At 29.6% G+C, this 16,980-nt stretch overlaps 1 protein-coding gene and 1 long non-coding RNA gene across 52 annotated transcripts in view; one reads left to right on the top strand and one right to left on the bottom strand.

Annotated features, from left to right (window-relative positions):
• Nucleotides 1-326: 326 nt before the first annotated feature.
• Nucleotides 327-4,355, top strand: LOC121114936 (uncharacterized). Of its 2 annotated transcripts, none has more exons than XR_005863376.2 (5): nt 327-467; nt 550-830; nt 894-964; nt 1,028-1,125; nt 4,228-4,355. It is a non-coding gene; the product is annotated as an uncharacterized lncRNA (long non-coding RNA). The 2 variants fall into 2 exon arrangements; XR_005863375.2 differs by lacking the exon at nt 4,228-4,355 and adding an exon at nt 2,472-3,078 and having other exon boundaries at nt 1,028-2,413.
• Nucleotides 4,356-10,056: 5,701 nt separating this feature from the next.
• Nucleotides 10,057-16,980, bottom strand: part of LOC121114935 (KCNQ potassium channel) — a 579,520-nt gene continuing 572,596 nt past the window's right edge. For 39 of the 50 annotated variants that reach the window (XM_071887327.1, XM_071887355.1, XM_071887346.1 and 36 more), the window contains 2 exons: nt 14,568-14,737; nt 11,280-13,285 (listed from right to left, as the gene is read on the bottom strand). In XM_071887327.1, the coding sequence (XP_071743428.1) occupies nt 12,873-13,285; nt 14,568-14,737 (583 nt within the window). In that variant the 3' untranslated portion in view covers nt 11,280-12,872. Of the gene's footprint in view, nt 13,345-14,567; nt 14,738-16,980 lie in introns of all 50 variants that reach the window. The other 11 variants (XM_071887354.1, XM_071887328.1, XM_071887329.1 and 8 more) reach the window with 2 other exon arrangements.

The raw sequence follows: 16,980 nt of genomic DNA, 5'->3' as shown, positions 1-16,980 counted from the left end.
CATCACTCAAAATACTTTATATTTACATGAACATAATACATCTTACATAAACTAGCTCGATACATATCCAATATCACCCAATCTCCTTCCTCAATTAGAACCTCTTTCGAATTCTCTCAGATCTTCTTACTCCAAGCCCATTTTCATTTCTATCTTCACTCCCACATTCTATTTTCCCCTTTTTAATTCTTAGGAAACGTCTATTTCTCCATAACCTTTGTCCTGAATCCAATTTGACTAGATATTTTCGATTATTTCCTTTAGCAATAAATCTTCCATGATCTGACCATCGTTTATTCCTGTAATTTTGAACGATCAGACTCTCTCCAACACTAATTTCCGGTAAATCTTTTCATTCTTATTAGAACTAATCTCCTCCTTCTCCCTTCTACGCACAAGTTTTAAATTAGTTCTATATTCCTCTTCCCTGTGTTGTGACTTCGGAACGTATCATATCCAATGTATAGGTATGCATGATCTTACTTGATGACCTTATAAAATATCATTAGCTGACTTTCCGTCCGCTCGCGGCGTATTTCTGAATTCTAGGATTCAATAGATAAACTCGTCGGACTTGAATCTCCCTCCAACCTTATCAAGAAGCGTTTTCATTGCCTTCAAGACTCTTCGTGGCCATTACTTTGTGGATAATGAGGCGATGATGGTCCCCATGTTACTCCCCACATAGTTAAGAATTCTTGAAAGGCTTTAGAATTGAATTGAGGTCCTTGATCAGTCTTTCATTTGACATAAACACCTGTTTCTGAAAATATTTTCCTCAGCACTACTATAACTTCTCCTGAAGTCTGTACTCTTCTAAATTCCTCGACGTAAGGGTATCCAGATAATCTGTCTCTATACACCAAATAATGTTTCCTTTGATACTCAAACAGATCTGCTGACGGATTTTCGAAAGGTCTCATCGGAATTGGATCTCTCATCATTGTCTCCCCTCCAATACTTGGTAACGTCTCAATACATTTTTTATATGATTGTACTATTCTTTCAATATCTTTATTCATTCCAGGCCAATATACCGACTGCGTCGCTCTTCTCTTTGTTCTCTCGATTCCTTGATGTGCACGATATAATAACCTCTGACGAACGTCACACCGTTTTCTTCTTGTAATTACCAGTCTATCCTTATAAAGAATAAGACCATCTTCTATGCTCTATTCATGTAATATTTTCACAAATGATTCGATTGTGTCTTTTATCACACCTGTTTCAATTGCATTAATTAAATCAATATATTCTCGGTCTCGACATGCTTCTTTACGAATTTCTTCAATCATCGGATCCACTAATCTGTCATCTTCTTCAAAATCGGAAATCTTTATCACTGCTAATCGGATTATCTTATCTCTTTAATGACATATTTCTTGATCTAATTCATCATCTTCTTCTGGGAATGATACGGGTGCTCTTCATAACGCATCTGCAATTTCATGGTTCTTCCCTTTCCTCCATTCTGTCTTAAACTGATACAAAGCTAACTTCATTTTATATCTAATCAGTCTAACATTTTCAAGCATATCTATTGTATAATTTTTAAGAATAGAAACCAACGGCTTGTGATCCGTAATAACACCGAATGTTGGTAATTCTACCAAGAACAAATGACATTTTTTGATTGCTCAAAACACACCTAAACATTCTAGTTCAATCATAGCTTAACGAGCTTCTGCGTTCGACAAAAAATCTTGTACACATTGTACAAATTTCCATCCTTCTTTATTTTTGTGTCTTAATACAAATCCTAAACCATTAACTTTTGAAGCATCAGTTTCTATTCTCGTTTCCAACTTTGGATTGAACGGAGTCAAAGGTGGAGATATTAATGTTTCTTTTATCTTTTCCATAGCCATTCCATGATTTCTTGTCCAAATTAATTCAACTTTAGAAGATAACAATTTCCTCAAAGGACTAACCAATTTACTAATATTCGAAGAAAATTGACTTAATTGGTTTACTAAACCCATAAAACTTCTGAAATTTTTCCTTGATGATGGTTCTTTAAACTTTTTCATTGTACTCAATTTATCAGGACCATCTTCAATTCTCTTTTGAGATATAAAATATCCACAAAACTTTACCCTAGGTTGTGCAAATGAAAACTTTGTTTGATTTAATGTAATTTTCTTCTAACGACATCTTTCTAAAATTCTTCGGACTTTATGCACATGATCGACAAAACTGTTTGACACTGTCAAAATATCGTCAACCACTTCGTACTTATCAGTCAAACCTTCTAAAGCTTCATCCCCCCATTGGCAAAAAGCATCCCCTGTTGTAATAAATCCCATTGGAGCTCTATTGAAAATATATTTTCTCCAAGGTGGCATAAGATATGTTAATTCCATATTTCTTGTCTAACTCCATTTGCCAATATCCCTGTTATGCATCCACAACGGTAAAAAATTCAGATATCCCTGGTACACTTGACACAATATCTCTTTGTGTTATTACAGGATGAATTGGTCTAGCTACTTGATCATTCAATTTCTTCAGATCAACAAACAATTGTACATTCCCGTTTGATTTTGGAACAACCACTAAAGGATGACACCACTCTACAGCCTTATTGCCAACTTTGCTTATAATTCCCATTTTCTCCATGTTATCAATTTTTGTTTTGACTTCTCTATACGCATATGTAATTTTTCTTGCTGTATTAATCACATAAAATCATTTTTTAACTCGCCCATCAATGCAAGTTTAGTATCTTCAACATATCGCTTATTACATCTTCTCAATGATGCCACTTGAATTTGTATATGGGGAAATTTTTTTGGAATTAATTGAAGTTCTCTACATACTCTTCGTGATAAGTATAACTCGGGAACACGTTCACATACTATTACTGTATTTAGTGTAAATGTATGAAATATTTTCCCAATGATCCTCAATTTTGATCCTTCAACACCAAAATTATTTGGTAATCTTCCTTACATTGTATTTTACCATTTTCTTTCATAAATCCAATTTCCTTATACTCCCTTGATTTTATAATTGAAACTTAAGCTCCTGTATCAGGGATTGCTTTGATTTTCCCAATAAAATTTTCCTCACAACTAACATCGAGAGATATAATTCTCTTATCTTTTATTTTCTCAACACTAGTTCGAATTATGTTTCTCTTGAATTTGCATACCCTTCTATAATGTCCTCTTCTCTGACAATTATTGCACCTTTTACCATATCCTGAGCATTTTTCACCTTTTCGATGGAAATTGTAACCACAATATGAGCACTTCTTCACTTGAACTTCCTCTCCTTTTGAGTTTTTCTTCTCGATACTTGATATTGGATACGATGATTTTCTCGACAGCGCTTCTTCTTGAATTTTGCCTTCCTCTTCACTACGACAAATTGATATCAATTCTGACAAAAACATTATAGGTGATTTTGATATAAGTAGTTCATAGTTTCTTTGCACTTGACTCAAAGTATAATCAGTGTAGACATCCAATCTTCCAATGTCATTTCTCTCAGTCCTGCATATTTGGCTTGACAACAAAGTGACGTATAAAATGAATCAAAATTTTCATTCTCCCCTTGTTTTTTTTTCCACTAGTTTGACTCATTCCAAAGCAATATTTGTCGATTTCGTAGGTAAACTTCTATCTGTTCCATAATATCTTTCACCATCTTACCGTCGTCTTCTATTTCAATAGACATTGCATGTTCTATTTTATTAAGCATATCTGGACTGTAAAATGATTTAATCACTCCTTTCTTTTTAATATCTTGGTCAATCATACCCATTAACATCACATAATTATTCCATAATGCCTTTCAATGAATAAAATCCGGATATTCTATACTATCATCTAATTGAGGTGGGTGATTTATGTGAATTTTGACTTCTTTATTACTAGTTGAAGATCGTTGTATCTCTTGATTTTTACCATGGCCATTATGATTACTCATCATTTTTTCCATAAATTGAAGATTTTCTTCCTTCCTTCTGATGGTGTCGTCCTGGGTTCATTTCTGTTCTTCCATAAGCATTTTAACTAATATCATTGTTGAATCTTCCTGTGGACGTTCGACATTTGTTGAATATTTTGCTCCATTCTTCCGATTCGATCTTTTAATGTTTCGTTTTCTATTTCCAATTCGTTTTTAATTCGTAATTTCAATTTCGTATAATTTTTCCACTCAATTTATGATCGTCACTTATAATTAAATAATTACTTGATTGAATTTGCTTTCTTTCTTTAGGGTTCCGCGTATTCTTAGTTCGCATTCGAATTTAAAATCATGACCACCTACCGCTCTCGCTCCTCAATTTTGAGCACCGTTTACTAATAATTTGTTAATACGTTATTTTGAATAAAATAGTCATTAATGTACAAATATGAATTATTCATTTATTGCAATATCCTCATCACAAGTAATCTAAATTCTTCCTTTCTAATGAATCTTCACATTTTTTGTTTGCAACTTGTACAACATTACATATATAATTTGAAATACAGACTTTCCATGTTATTGTAAGTGGCTAGAACTCATTTTCCATTTTAATAGTGAGTAACTTAACTACACGTATTCATGTGTATTTAATCTTCAAGTTGATTAATAATAATTATCATATATTATAGGTAATTTCATAAATATTACATAGAACTCAATCCCTACCTAAAATTTAATCACAATTACATTTTTACCATGGTATATAATTTTATCCTCATAAATAATAAACTTATATATGATGTAGATATGGAGTATAAATATGTGTATATTAAAAAACGAAAATCATTATTTAAAAAAAATATATATATTATTTTGATATATATGAGAATGATCAATTTTCCATTATGTGTGTTTTTCAATATATGTACAATGTAAAGGATAAACAACTTGTATTGTCAGACAACTCCTTTCTTTATGTTCAAATTAAGGGTTGTATAAAATAAATGTGAAATGTTATGAAAAGCAAAAGAAAGTAGTGTGCAAACCTCCGCCTAAAATACATAATTTGCCTTAACTACGGTCGATTAAGCGTGTTTAACACTTTTGGGACCTATGCCTTCCTAACTTTAATTTAAGTTCTGTATCACACTTTGCTAAAAACTTATGGACGATTTTCTATTTATAACATTTTGTGTGACCTTTACCTTTGACCCTGACTTCTGAAAATGTCATGCCCTTGTACTATTAACAGATATAATTTTTCAGTTATACCAAAATCTGTAAGTAACCTTAAAAATCCTGCTTACAAAGAAACAAACAAAACTAGGTGAAAACTTTGGTGGTGGAAGTAATAAAATAATAGTAATTTGGTTAAATATTAATTTGCACTATAATATTTCCATGAATAAGGGGGCGAATACAGAGAGGTGGGAATAAGTCCTTCTATTGCAAGGACAACTACTTGAATATTTTTATTATGTCCAGTTCAAGCCATTAGATAATAAGAAATACTTGAAAAAGTAATTTATTTCCTGTAAAAAAACTGGAACTGATTTTCGAATCCCGGTCAAATTGCAAGTCTTAGCCTTCACTTTTTCAGGGACCTTGGATATATTTGGTTTTCAATCCTTATAGATATTTACGTTGGCGTTATTATTTTATTTATTTCGCATGTTCTAAAAAAAATAGGATAGGATGAGTTAACAAAGGTATCGAATTAACTCTTTTTTAAAACATTTTTTTTCGTAGTAAAAAGTCAAAATTTTGTATGTACAGGATGGAACAAAATAACTTTAGTTTTCCAAAAGGTAATAAAAAAAGTTTTCTCCGACAGAAAAGTTGTATATTTGTATGATGATAGTACACGTCCTTATTTTCTATAAACATAATTAACGGAACTTCGGTATTTGGTATATGTTGGTTTTAGAGGGACAGTTTTTTTGAACAAAAAATGCAAAATTAGCAATATATCTATTTAAAAATTATGTGTGATTAGTTGATTATACAATTAGTAATTTTCAACTTTGCAAAAGTCTTAAAAATGTTGGGTTTTCTGGAATAAACGCGGTTCTAATTACCCGATTCGGACATATTGCACAAATGTAAAAAAAAATATATAATTAAAAAGTAGTTATGTTCCAGTGCCCTGTGTAATTTATATAAAAATTAAACTAGATCAAGGATGGAAATACTTTTAGATAGCAATCCTAAAAATATCAGTATCGTTGGTAAATATGTTAGAAAGTAATTTGGAAAATATTTTGTTTATTGTTAATTATTTCTCTCTATTTAAAAATTCAAACTTTATCAAAAGACAAGGAGCAATAAAGTTAAAGATGTGAAACTATCGGGTATCTCGGTGAGTATATTTATACTCTTATTAGTTACTAGAGATAGTACCCTACATTAGCAGGGAATATCTGGCGTCGACATTCGGACAAACTTTACTTAAAAAATAAATATTTGGTTTGTTATGATAGGAGTTAACTCCCTAACTAATACTTAGTGTTCTCTACGTTTCTGTAGAGCAAGCTCACACGTAGTTACTCAATACTTAGAGGTTCTCTTCTCAAGAATGAGAGAATAATGATAACAGCTTGAGAATATAAATAACATTGTTCGGGTTGTCATTAACAAAAAAAAACTTAGACAATATTTACAACGAAATATGTATGTTTTTTACTTTTGTTTACCTTTTTGATATGAAGCGTTGACCGTATACACCATCGTTACTAAACCTCATATAAATTGACATTCAATATCCTATAAAATATACATTACTCTTCTCTTAATATGAGCTTATACAACTCTATATTTATTTTGGCTCAAAAATAACTTTACAGCATCCATACATCAAAACACATTTTGCTTTATTAATATAGACATCGGGGGAGTACGCAAAGGGGTTTGCTTGAGGGGCTGTACCCTTTTTGATTTCCCCCCCCCAAAAAAAACTAATTTTCTGTACATAGCGATGGATTTTTGAAACTTTTTCCAAAAAATTTAATATTTTAAATTTAATTTGATCATATTGCACCAAGATGCTAATTTTATTTGATGTAACGTATGTGATGGACTGGTTAAAATATTTGAAGTGGTACGAAACGACTTGTCGTTCTGAACTATCTTGAATGTAAACAATCGCGAATTTAATTTACATAAGATAGATTTATATGCAATTCCTGTGATAACCATAAAATTGATCATGAGACACTTTGGGATATTTCACTAAGGGAGAAAATTATTTTTATTTTCCTGAAGTTATAATGAAATTCTAAGTTGTGAACTTCACCATAAATAATTTTCTCAAGTTTTCCTATTTATAATAAATAAATTCATAATGAAATGATACATATTATTCATATAATCAAGCACACCTGAAAACGAGTTTGCTGCATTTTTGGGATCATCGAGCTCATTTATTATGTGACATAGTGGTTATTCATTTTTATGAAGTTCACACACTTTTCAAAAAAGTCTATAGCCCAAAAGTTGATGTAAAAGCTGCTTGATATCACCATGAGGCCCTGTGTTCATAACACAATCGGCCCTTCTCAAATATAGTGCAATAGATTTGGCATCTTTTCCTTTGGAAGCAATATGAACAATGTAGGAACCTCCTTGTTTGGACATTAAAGTTACATGTACTTGTTTTTCTTTCTAAGGATAATAAATTTCATTGTGTCTGATAATAATGGCAAAATATATGTCCAATTGCCCATTAAAAAAATATATTCAATTGACTTATTTGAATCTAATTTCAGCTTTTGATTTTTTCAATAGGTATATTATTAAATTTCTCAGTAATTTTACTTTTTTGGTCTACTGTAATATCTTTGTGATCAACTAAAGCATTTGTAACAATAACAGCGACATCTAGTACGGAAATGCCATATCTAATGGCTTGTTGAGCTAGGGCTAGGGTTGAATCCGATTTTAGGAACTATTTTATGACCGAAATATTCATTTAATACAATCATTTATGAATATAGGATTCCTGTGTGTTTTACCAACTTCCTCTTTCTCTGCACATTAATCCATTTTCATTTTTACATTTTATATGAATTCAAACATCTTCACTTTTTTACTTTTCTCTTGCTTTTTACATATCGTTGTTTTCGATTCCCGTATTAATTTCCTAACGCCTTGATTTCTTATTTATAAGGTTCATTTTACTCATTAATTATATATATGTAGATCTTTAAAGGTTACATAAGACAGTTTTCGTAGTCCAAAACTATAATTGGTATGATAGGATGTTTTATTTGGTATAAAAGAACAATGCAGGTATATTTGATAATAATATATTAAATACCTGGTATCAAAAAACGAGATTTGATTAGTAAAAATGAAGAGAAATACCAAAATAAATGTACCAAAAGATCATATTTGGAACTAAAATATTCTTACTGTGAGGCAAGTTATAATATAAATACTGTAAATCTATTTGAATAGATAATAGAAACATCAAAATATCCTTTTTCCCCGACATTTTACAGATTTTCAAATCAAGACGCGTCTATAAAAGAACTTTTTTGGAATATTTGATGGTTATTTTCTTGTTTATATGAAAAAATGACCAATAAAATATATACAATACATGCAATATGCAATACAGAAATTACCAACTTTTGTGATTACGGTACAGTCTAATAAATAAATGACAAGTCGCCAGTATTAATTTCCATCATTCGTGAGTACACGCACTTTATATTTAGAAGTTCCCTTCTCAAAAGTGAAAGCATAATTAGGACTGCTTTGGAACATGCTAAAATTATCATCTAAGTAAATATTTTTTACAGATCTAAAAGTGAAACTAGTAAATTCATTTGATATATACATTTACAACAACTACTAAGGTATTATGTGAAATTAGCGTGTCCATGTCAAATACGCTTCCAGAAATTGAGCCACAAGAAAAAATCTTTTACAACTGTACCCGGCTCTTCCTTATCAATAAATTATGAATTGAATTTGCTCAGAATTCTCGTTTAGTAGAATTGTCATTCGCGGAATTTTCGGTATACTTTATGAGATACATCCTAAGAGCTGTAAAAAGTATCCTCTGGGATAAGAAAAAATAAAAAACTGAAAATTATAATGCTAACCTTTGACCATTTGAAAAATGTTTCAGAATATAACAGCTGATCTGCCAGAACATTTTATTAGATTAGTTACAAACAGCTATGACTTAGAAGAAGAGAAAATGACAAAAACTCCTCCCTGTCGGTAAAAAAATACGCAGAACTTACTCCGATGTCAATCCTCAAATATACTTCCATTCCAAAAAGGAGACTAATTCTTATAAGTCCTCAATAAATCTTCCTTTTTTTATGAGCACAAACACTTTATAGTTTAATTTTTGACCTATAAATATCTAACAGCTTTAGAAAATAAAAAAATATACTGTTCAGGTTGTAATTACAAAAACTATTGTGTTCTTCTATGTTATATTTTTTACAACACTACCAGTAATTCATTTCATCCCCCCCCCCCTACTTAAACACATCATATAAGAAGTAGCTCATGTTAACAAGGATCTGAATTTAGTAGTAGTATAAGTCTTGCTCCCGCCTTCTACACGCGCTCTAAAAACCGTATTCTTAATAGTTATTTTGTTCAATCTTTATTTTACGAGTTAATGATAGATATTTATTTTTTCAAGGAGTAATGGCATTATTTATTTATTATAAAATTCATTTACATTTAAAAATTGCAAAGAAATCAATATTAAAATATTAAGGGGCAAAAAATGTCTCTTTTTTTTTTATAACCAACATTTTAAAAATTAAGTTTTTTCAAAAATATCTTATAGTTTTTGACGGATGCATTAGTTATACTTTACCTATTATTGCCTTTGTTCACGATATATCCCTAATTATGAAAAACATTATCGTAATGCATCTTTATATCTAACTCAGGGTCGAATAAAATTACAGATTGAAAATTTAATTTCTGAGTAGTACGACTATCAATAAATAATAACACTTATCAAATTTGAGTTAATTACGTTTCATCGTGAAATCTTTCAATCTTTATTTTACAAATCGATAAGATATATTTTCAAATGAACTATTCTTTTTATAAAACAAGTTATATATTTTAATATATTATATAAGTATGTAGATTCACACTCTGTAATTTTTCATTTTTATTTTTGGAAAGTACATAATTTTATCAATAATATTAAATAGGTGTATATTATATAGTATATATTAAATCAATATGAATTAAATATAAACGTATTACATGACTATAATATAATATGTAAGTTGACTCTCTATGTATCTCAATTTAAGTTATGTGACGTACAAAATGACCATTGAATAATAATTAATTATTTGATTAAGGTTAAAATGAAATATTCTTATTATTATGATACGAAAGAGTAGAGAGGTGTTGAGATGATGTATACATATGTAAAGGATCAAGGACGATAAAAGGGAGGAACAAAAGGGCGGAAATCGAAATGAATCCAATAAATATTTATCAATTTGATAAATACTTATTATAATAATATATAATAGGAAACTAGTCAACAAAATTTCAACTTATTTTTGGCCTTTGATTAAAATAGTGTGTTTCTGATTGTTTTTAAAGCGCTGGTAAATATAAAAATGACCTTTATAACCAAAAATCTCTAGGTTTGTAGCCTCCAAAATATTATTTTCTCCCTCCCCCCTCTAAACACAATATATAACAAGCAGCTCATGTTAACAATGATCTTATTTTAGTTCTAGTAGAAGCTTTGCTCCCGCTTTATCCTCGCGCTCTACAAAAATCTTATTTTTAATAATTATTTTGTTAAATCTTTATTTTACGAATTAATAAGACAAATATTTTTTTTTCTTCTTGAAATACATAAATGAAATATAGTTCCTTGAAGAAAAAAAAAAAAAATAACTATTCATTTTCTATCACAATTAAAAAAACTATAGTTTCTTGATGAATGAGAAATTATATATTCTATATAAAAGAAAGAACACATTTAAAAAATAATATTTAGAAATTTGTTTAAGATTTGTTGGAGAATTTGTTTAAAAAGTTTTGTTAAGGTTTTTTTCTTGGAAGAATATTTTTAAATAACTTTTAAACCTAAAAGGACCTTTGAAACAAGTTCCCTTTCCTAGAAATATAAATATAAAGAGACTTAACTTGTTGAACGAAAGTTTTACTACTGGAGTAGTAGTGTACTATTCCTTATTTTTTCACTCACTCAAGCATTTAAAAAACGGGGCTACATAGCATCTTGCTTTATTGTTTAGAGTGCAAGGAATGGAGGTAGAGCGTAGGTGATTCTTACTTCACAACTAAACGTGGAGTAAATGGACAAATTATTGGAGAAGAAAAAATTATAATAATATCTAATAGCTTTAACTTTTTGGCGAGAGCTATTAATTGGTACGTATATGTGTCATTTGGAAGGAATGTTTTTATCATATTCAAAAAATTGCTACACATATGTTCAATTCCAATAAAAAGTAAATGAATATGTTTATATAAATTTCTCCTAATTATTTATTTGTTTTGACACATATTAATATTACGAACAAAGAAACTTTTTTTTTAATTTCCCAGGAAATAATTTGGTCCTTGTAATGTTAAAATATCCACTTTTTTCGATAGTATATAAGATATTACTCTCGGTAGATGACAAATACAGAATTTTCGGATTATTAATTCATTTCCATGTTTTGCAAGGTTAAATCAATCAGGAACACACCATCTCAATCCAAGAGCAAAATTTGTTGACCAACGTTATTTATAAGTATCTCTTTCATTTACATAGGTATAAATATTGTGTATACTTAAGTATGTTATTAAAAAGTTAGCAGAAACATATTTGTTTATACTTTAATAATAAAATCTTTATGTATGTGTCTTTTTTTAAAGGTTCCCACATCAACATCTACATAAATGGCTTTAATTGATAGATATTGCTTTTCTGAGAGTGTGAATGTGCATTTATGATAGTTTACAATAGAATAATACCTAAATTTAGGTTTTATTTAACAAAAAAATACTATACGTGTGATGTTTTTTATAGAATAATCTAGCTGGTTTGAATATTAATTTAATTTAATTTAACGGATTAATAATATACTTTAATTTCATCACATATGGATTGATGAAACTAAGTCGATGTTTAGAAAATTATAACTTTTTTATTGAATTTTTTATGCTTGTTGATGCTGGTAATGCCATGCATAGTATCGAGGCATTGTGGTCACTTATTTTAGATCATACGCATGAATGTAAAAATAGAGACTCGACATATTATAAATATTTTTAATTTAGCGTAACATACATTTTTATACAAAATAGTTGCCCAAAGAAATTTTTGATATATGTCTTTGCTAAAAAAATAGCAAAAATGCATTTTCATACAAAAAACGTAATGTGGAAAAAATAAAATTATGTCTTTTATAAAAAAACATCAAAATATAAAATTATGTTAAAAAATGTAAAATTCAATGTTTCCAAACCATAAATATCACCTGGACAGTAAAAAACGGCCCTGCATTTTGTATTTCTTTTAAACACTGCTCATGTTAAAACCAGTTTGCACTCTAAAGAAAAAATTGAGGTTCTGCGTGATATATTTGCATTATAGTCCAAATTTATTTTCTAAAAATAAAAATTCAAAACTTGTATTTAAAAATGCTTGATTTTCTCAGTGATTAATTAGTTTTATCAATTCTTATATCTACCCATATTGACACTCAAAGAAAGCAATATATATTAAATTATGTATAAAATATTAGATGCAATGTGGTTCTCTTTTAACAGATATGAAGTATGAATGAATTATGAATCCCACATCTCGAACATAATCAAGTCGTATCCCAGATTATGAAGACAATGGGATCAAAATAATTATAATTCATTGAATATATTTATATAACTATGTAGGTAGTCAACAACCATTTTGAGAATTAAAGGTCTTTTGATCTTCAGGGAAGATTTTTCATATTAGACATATTTGAAAGTCCACCATATTCCTTGGCGGGAGAGCTAGCAGTTCTTCGTACTGGTCTGGAAGAAGTTGAAGGTCTTACGTTGGATGACTTGTCTTCATTATCAATGACAACTGAAGGTATGTTTGTAAATGGATGATGAGCGATACCTGGGAGAGAGGCAGAGGCAGCTACAGGTCTATGACGGTAATGGAATTGGTGGTGATTATAATGAGGATGGTGTGAGAATTCCACTAAATCAAGAGGAGATACAACTATCTCTGATGTTACTCCGCCAGAACCAACTTCGCTATGGTGGGAATCACTTGTATTCACTTCGGAGGAAGAAGGTTGCTGTTTCGGATGGTAGTCATTTGCTGTTGAGTCAATGGAGTCGCGTGTTTCGGTGACTAATATACAATAGCTTTAGTTTATATAATATACAGTCAATAATTATGCAAAGGTTTTCCTATTAAGAGAGTTAGTTGGAATCTTAAAATAGTAACAATATTGGTAAATTTATGAACTTTATCTACTACATAGGTAATCATGAATTTAAAATTTCTTAATTGGGAAAATCCATGCACGAGGTTTTATTGATGAATATTTACATTTAAATTAGGACTCAGGCGATATAAATTTCTTAAAGCCAATACCGATTAATTACTATTTAGGAGGTAAGAAATCGATCAACAATTTATTAGTCAAACAGGGATATTATTATGGCTGGGTTCAGGGACGTCACAAGGATTTTTCTTTAAGGTGGGTGGAGGGTTAATTTTTTATTTTAATTTACAACTGACATCTAATTTTTTTTTGTTCTAATATAAAAATTTTTTTAGCAATTATAATATTTACGGCCCTAGTATTATTTATTTTACAGAAAAATATGACATTTTTTGGCAAGTAATATTTCTTATTTTTAATAAAACTTTCAGTTTTTCCAACTCAAATATAAAATGAGTTTTTTTTTTGGAAATAAATTTAAATTCATGAAGAAGTGTCACACGCACACTCCCGTATTGACTTACCACTAAGGCTTACACATGGCTATTTTGATATCGATAATTTTTTTTCATTGCTATCCGATTACCTTTCAAATATTACAGAGAGTGACACTGTTTATTTTTGGGGGAGTTATCTTCTACATTAATAAAGCAAATCTAAATTAATGAAGCAAATTTTGTATGTTCATCGACGCTTAATAACTCTGGGCAATACAATACAGAAATTATTTGAATTTACATACTGAATTAGTTTTAGAATTTAGTATAACAGTTTGCCATTATTTTTTATCTAGATTGAATTAAACTGTTAATCATTCTTATAAAAATTAGTGAAGATTGATTGATAATGATGTCATTTATCAAAAACTATTCCCGCTTTTAGGAGAGGGGAACATAGGATCATCTTTCCGCACACGATAGATTATGTTTAGTACTAAATATTATAATTGGTTATCAAAATGGCTCTGCATTTCATATTACAAAAAAATATGGCTTGAAATTTATTTTAAAAAAAATCGAATTTTAATTCAAATTTTCAAATAAGAAGGAAAAAAAGCGGTTTGCTATCCCTAAAACCAACCCTAGACGGAATATCAAAATTTTAGGAGCGCTTAATTCATTTGTAATAATTAATTGGCTTGTTCATATATCGCTTTGGTCCTAATTTAAATATACAACAACTTACATGTATAGGCATCGTGTTCATTCATTTCAATACTTGAGTCAGAGGGCGGAGTACAGCCTTCTATTCGAACACTTGGAGGAATCATAACTGATGAATTTGAGGAACAAAAGGATTCTACTTTTTCTATTCTTCCATATTCTCGTGGCTTCATGTATTCTACAGGTATTGAACTGGAAAAATATTATTATGTTATTGGTGATAATATTAACAATAAAGTTATTGAAAGTCCATTTATCAAGTCAAAAGATGGAAAAATTAAAGAATATACTAGGGTAATGAAGGACATAATTATAAATTATTTTTTTAATCTATTCTGAAAATACTTATACTACAAACTAAAGAGAGTTCATGCAAGTCAGCAGGCATTGTTTTACATTATAATCAAACATTTCATTAAAATAAATGTAATTGAATTAAAAATAAGTAAAGAAAAGCATATTATAAATAATTATTACTAAAATAAAATCCCACATAATCTAATAAGGTCCTTAATCAATAGATGTTGCTTCCCTATGTGTTAGTATGAATTTATAAAATGAAAAAATAGTCATTCCCTAAAAAATAGACATGAATAGTTCAAGTTTATTGATAGATTGTCACGTCAAGTAATCACTATCACGATTTGCATGCTAGTGACGACATATGTATGTCGAACAGTTTTCATTAAAGGTACTTTAAGAAAAGAGGCGAGAAGTATATAAATGGAAAGCAAGAAATTATCACCTTGAATTCTGATATTAGAATTATTATTCTCCAAATTCTTAGAAACAAGGTATATCAATCATCCTTTTTTCAACTGCAACAGACAGATCTGACAAACAAACATGGATGAGTTGAGTGTCCGATAATATCTATTGTAAATCTTCTGAATTTTGTAGCCTCCGAGTTTTGTTGGCAACTTGAAAAGTCCTTTTTTATGTTATAAAGCTGATATCATTAAAGTGTCATTCTGGAGGGGCGAATGTAGTAGTTGAAAGTGGATGAGTTCATGAATGAATGAGAGTAACGGTAAGGAGCTGTTGAGGAGTTATAAGAGTAAGTACCTGTTGTACCTGAGTTAGACCTATCTATGTCTTTACTAGATACAGAGTTTATACTACCCTTCTTCTCATAGCTGTTGGTGTCTAAGGAAATGGCATGAAAGCTAAGCTGCTTCCCTCCCAAACATTCCTCTAATTGTCAAGATTACCATGTTGATTTTCGGGTTTTTTTTTCCATAGGGAAAATCCTTGTACCCAATCCCCATAGGACACTCAACACTTTTGATGTGCAATAAACAGTGCTCCTTCTCTTACGTTATAAGATGTAGGTATACCTATTACGTCACAAAATTGGGTGTGCTTTTCAATCTTTCATTTTTCATGAAAAGCAGTGTTTTGGATGTACCTTGTCTCTAAGTATCTTGAAAAAACTTACGTTTGTAAGTAAGTTAAACTTTCCTTAAATTATGTACATATTCAACTAAAATGTGCTGGGCTTAAAAAAGAAAACCCTTTTTTTCGTTCGCAATTGGCTTTTTTAAAATTATATTTATTTTTTAATTTTTTTTAATTCGCTTTATAGAGCAGAGTCCCCTTATCGATTTATCGAACGGTATTTATTCCCATCAAAAAGCAGTATTCAATTAAAACACAAAATTGTTTTAATCCATTGTTTTGGAAATAACAAAAGTAGTGTCACACTTAGTATAATAACTCTCAAACTATAAAACAATTTGTCTTGAATTTGGGAAAGCTCTATTTTGAAGGTTAGTACTAACTAAAAATGAGGTAAATTAAAAAAAATGCACCATCTGTGTGTAAAGGGACTTTTCCGCCCATGTGTTACACAGAGATGTACACTTTAAAACATATATGAATATACAAATGAAGACATACAAATATTGAACGCGAGTTATAAAAAATACATTTAATTTGATTTTCTGAGTAAAATGAGTTGTCCATGTCAAAAAAAAAAAAAAAAATAGCACGATCATTAATTGGTAGGAAGACTATTAATAATTACAACAAATAAAAAAAACCCAAATATTTGTATCGTAGATTATTTGCTGTCATTTTTTGTCATAAGTCATTACATATACAAAATAAGAAGTTAATAGCATAATAATTAATCACATGAAAAAACAATTTGAATGCATGTTCCAATATACCAAATCGCTTTATTTCAAGTCTCGTATACATATATGTGTATTAATGTATTGCACATTAACAGGGCTCGCAAAATCACTAGCCCAACGTCCCGGTCTCTGTGGATACTACTAAAATTTTAAGCTTGATGATGAGAGGAGACACCACCGTCTTTTTGTGTGTTACCTGCTCTTGTTCTGTCTTATTAATGTTCAAAAATGTTAATTATTTTAAATGTAAATTAAAAAATTAATAACAAATATTGATTTTGAAATTTTGCGAGCTCT

The sequence above is a fragment of the Lepeophtheirus salmonis genome, chromosome 3 (assembly GCF_016086655.4).
Source record: "Lepeophtheirus salmonis chromosome 3, UVic_Lsal_1.4, whole genome shotgun sequence".
Classification (NCBI taxonomy): Eukaryota; Metazoa; Arthropoda; class Copepoda; order Siphonostomatoida; family Caligidae; genus Lepeophtheirus; species Lepeophtheirus salmonis.
Note: the sequence above shows the minus strand (reverse complement) of the source record. Positions and strands in the feature narration are given on the sequence as shown.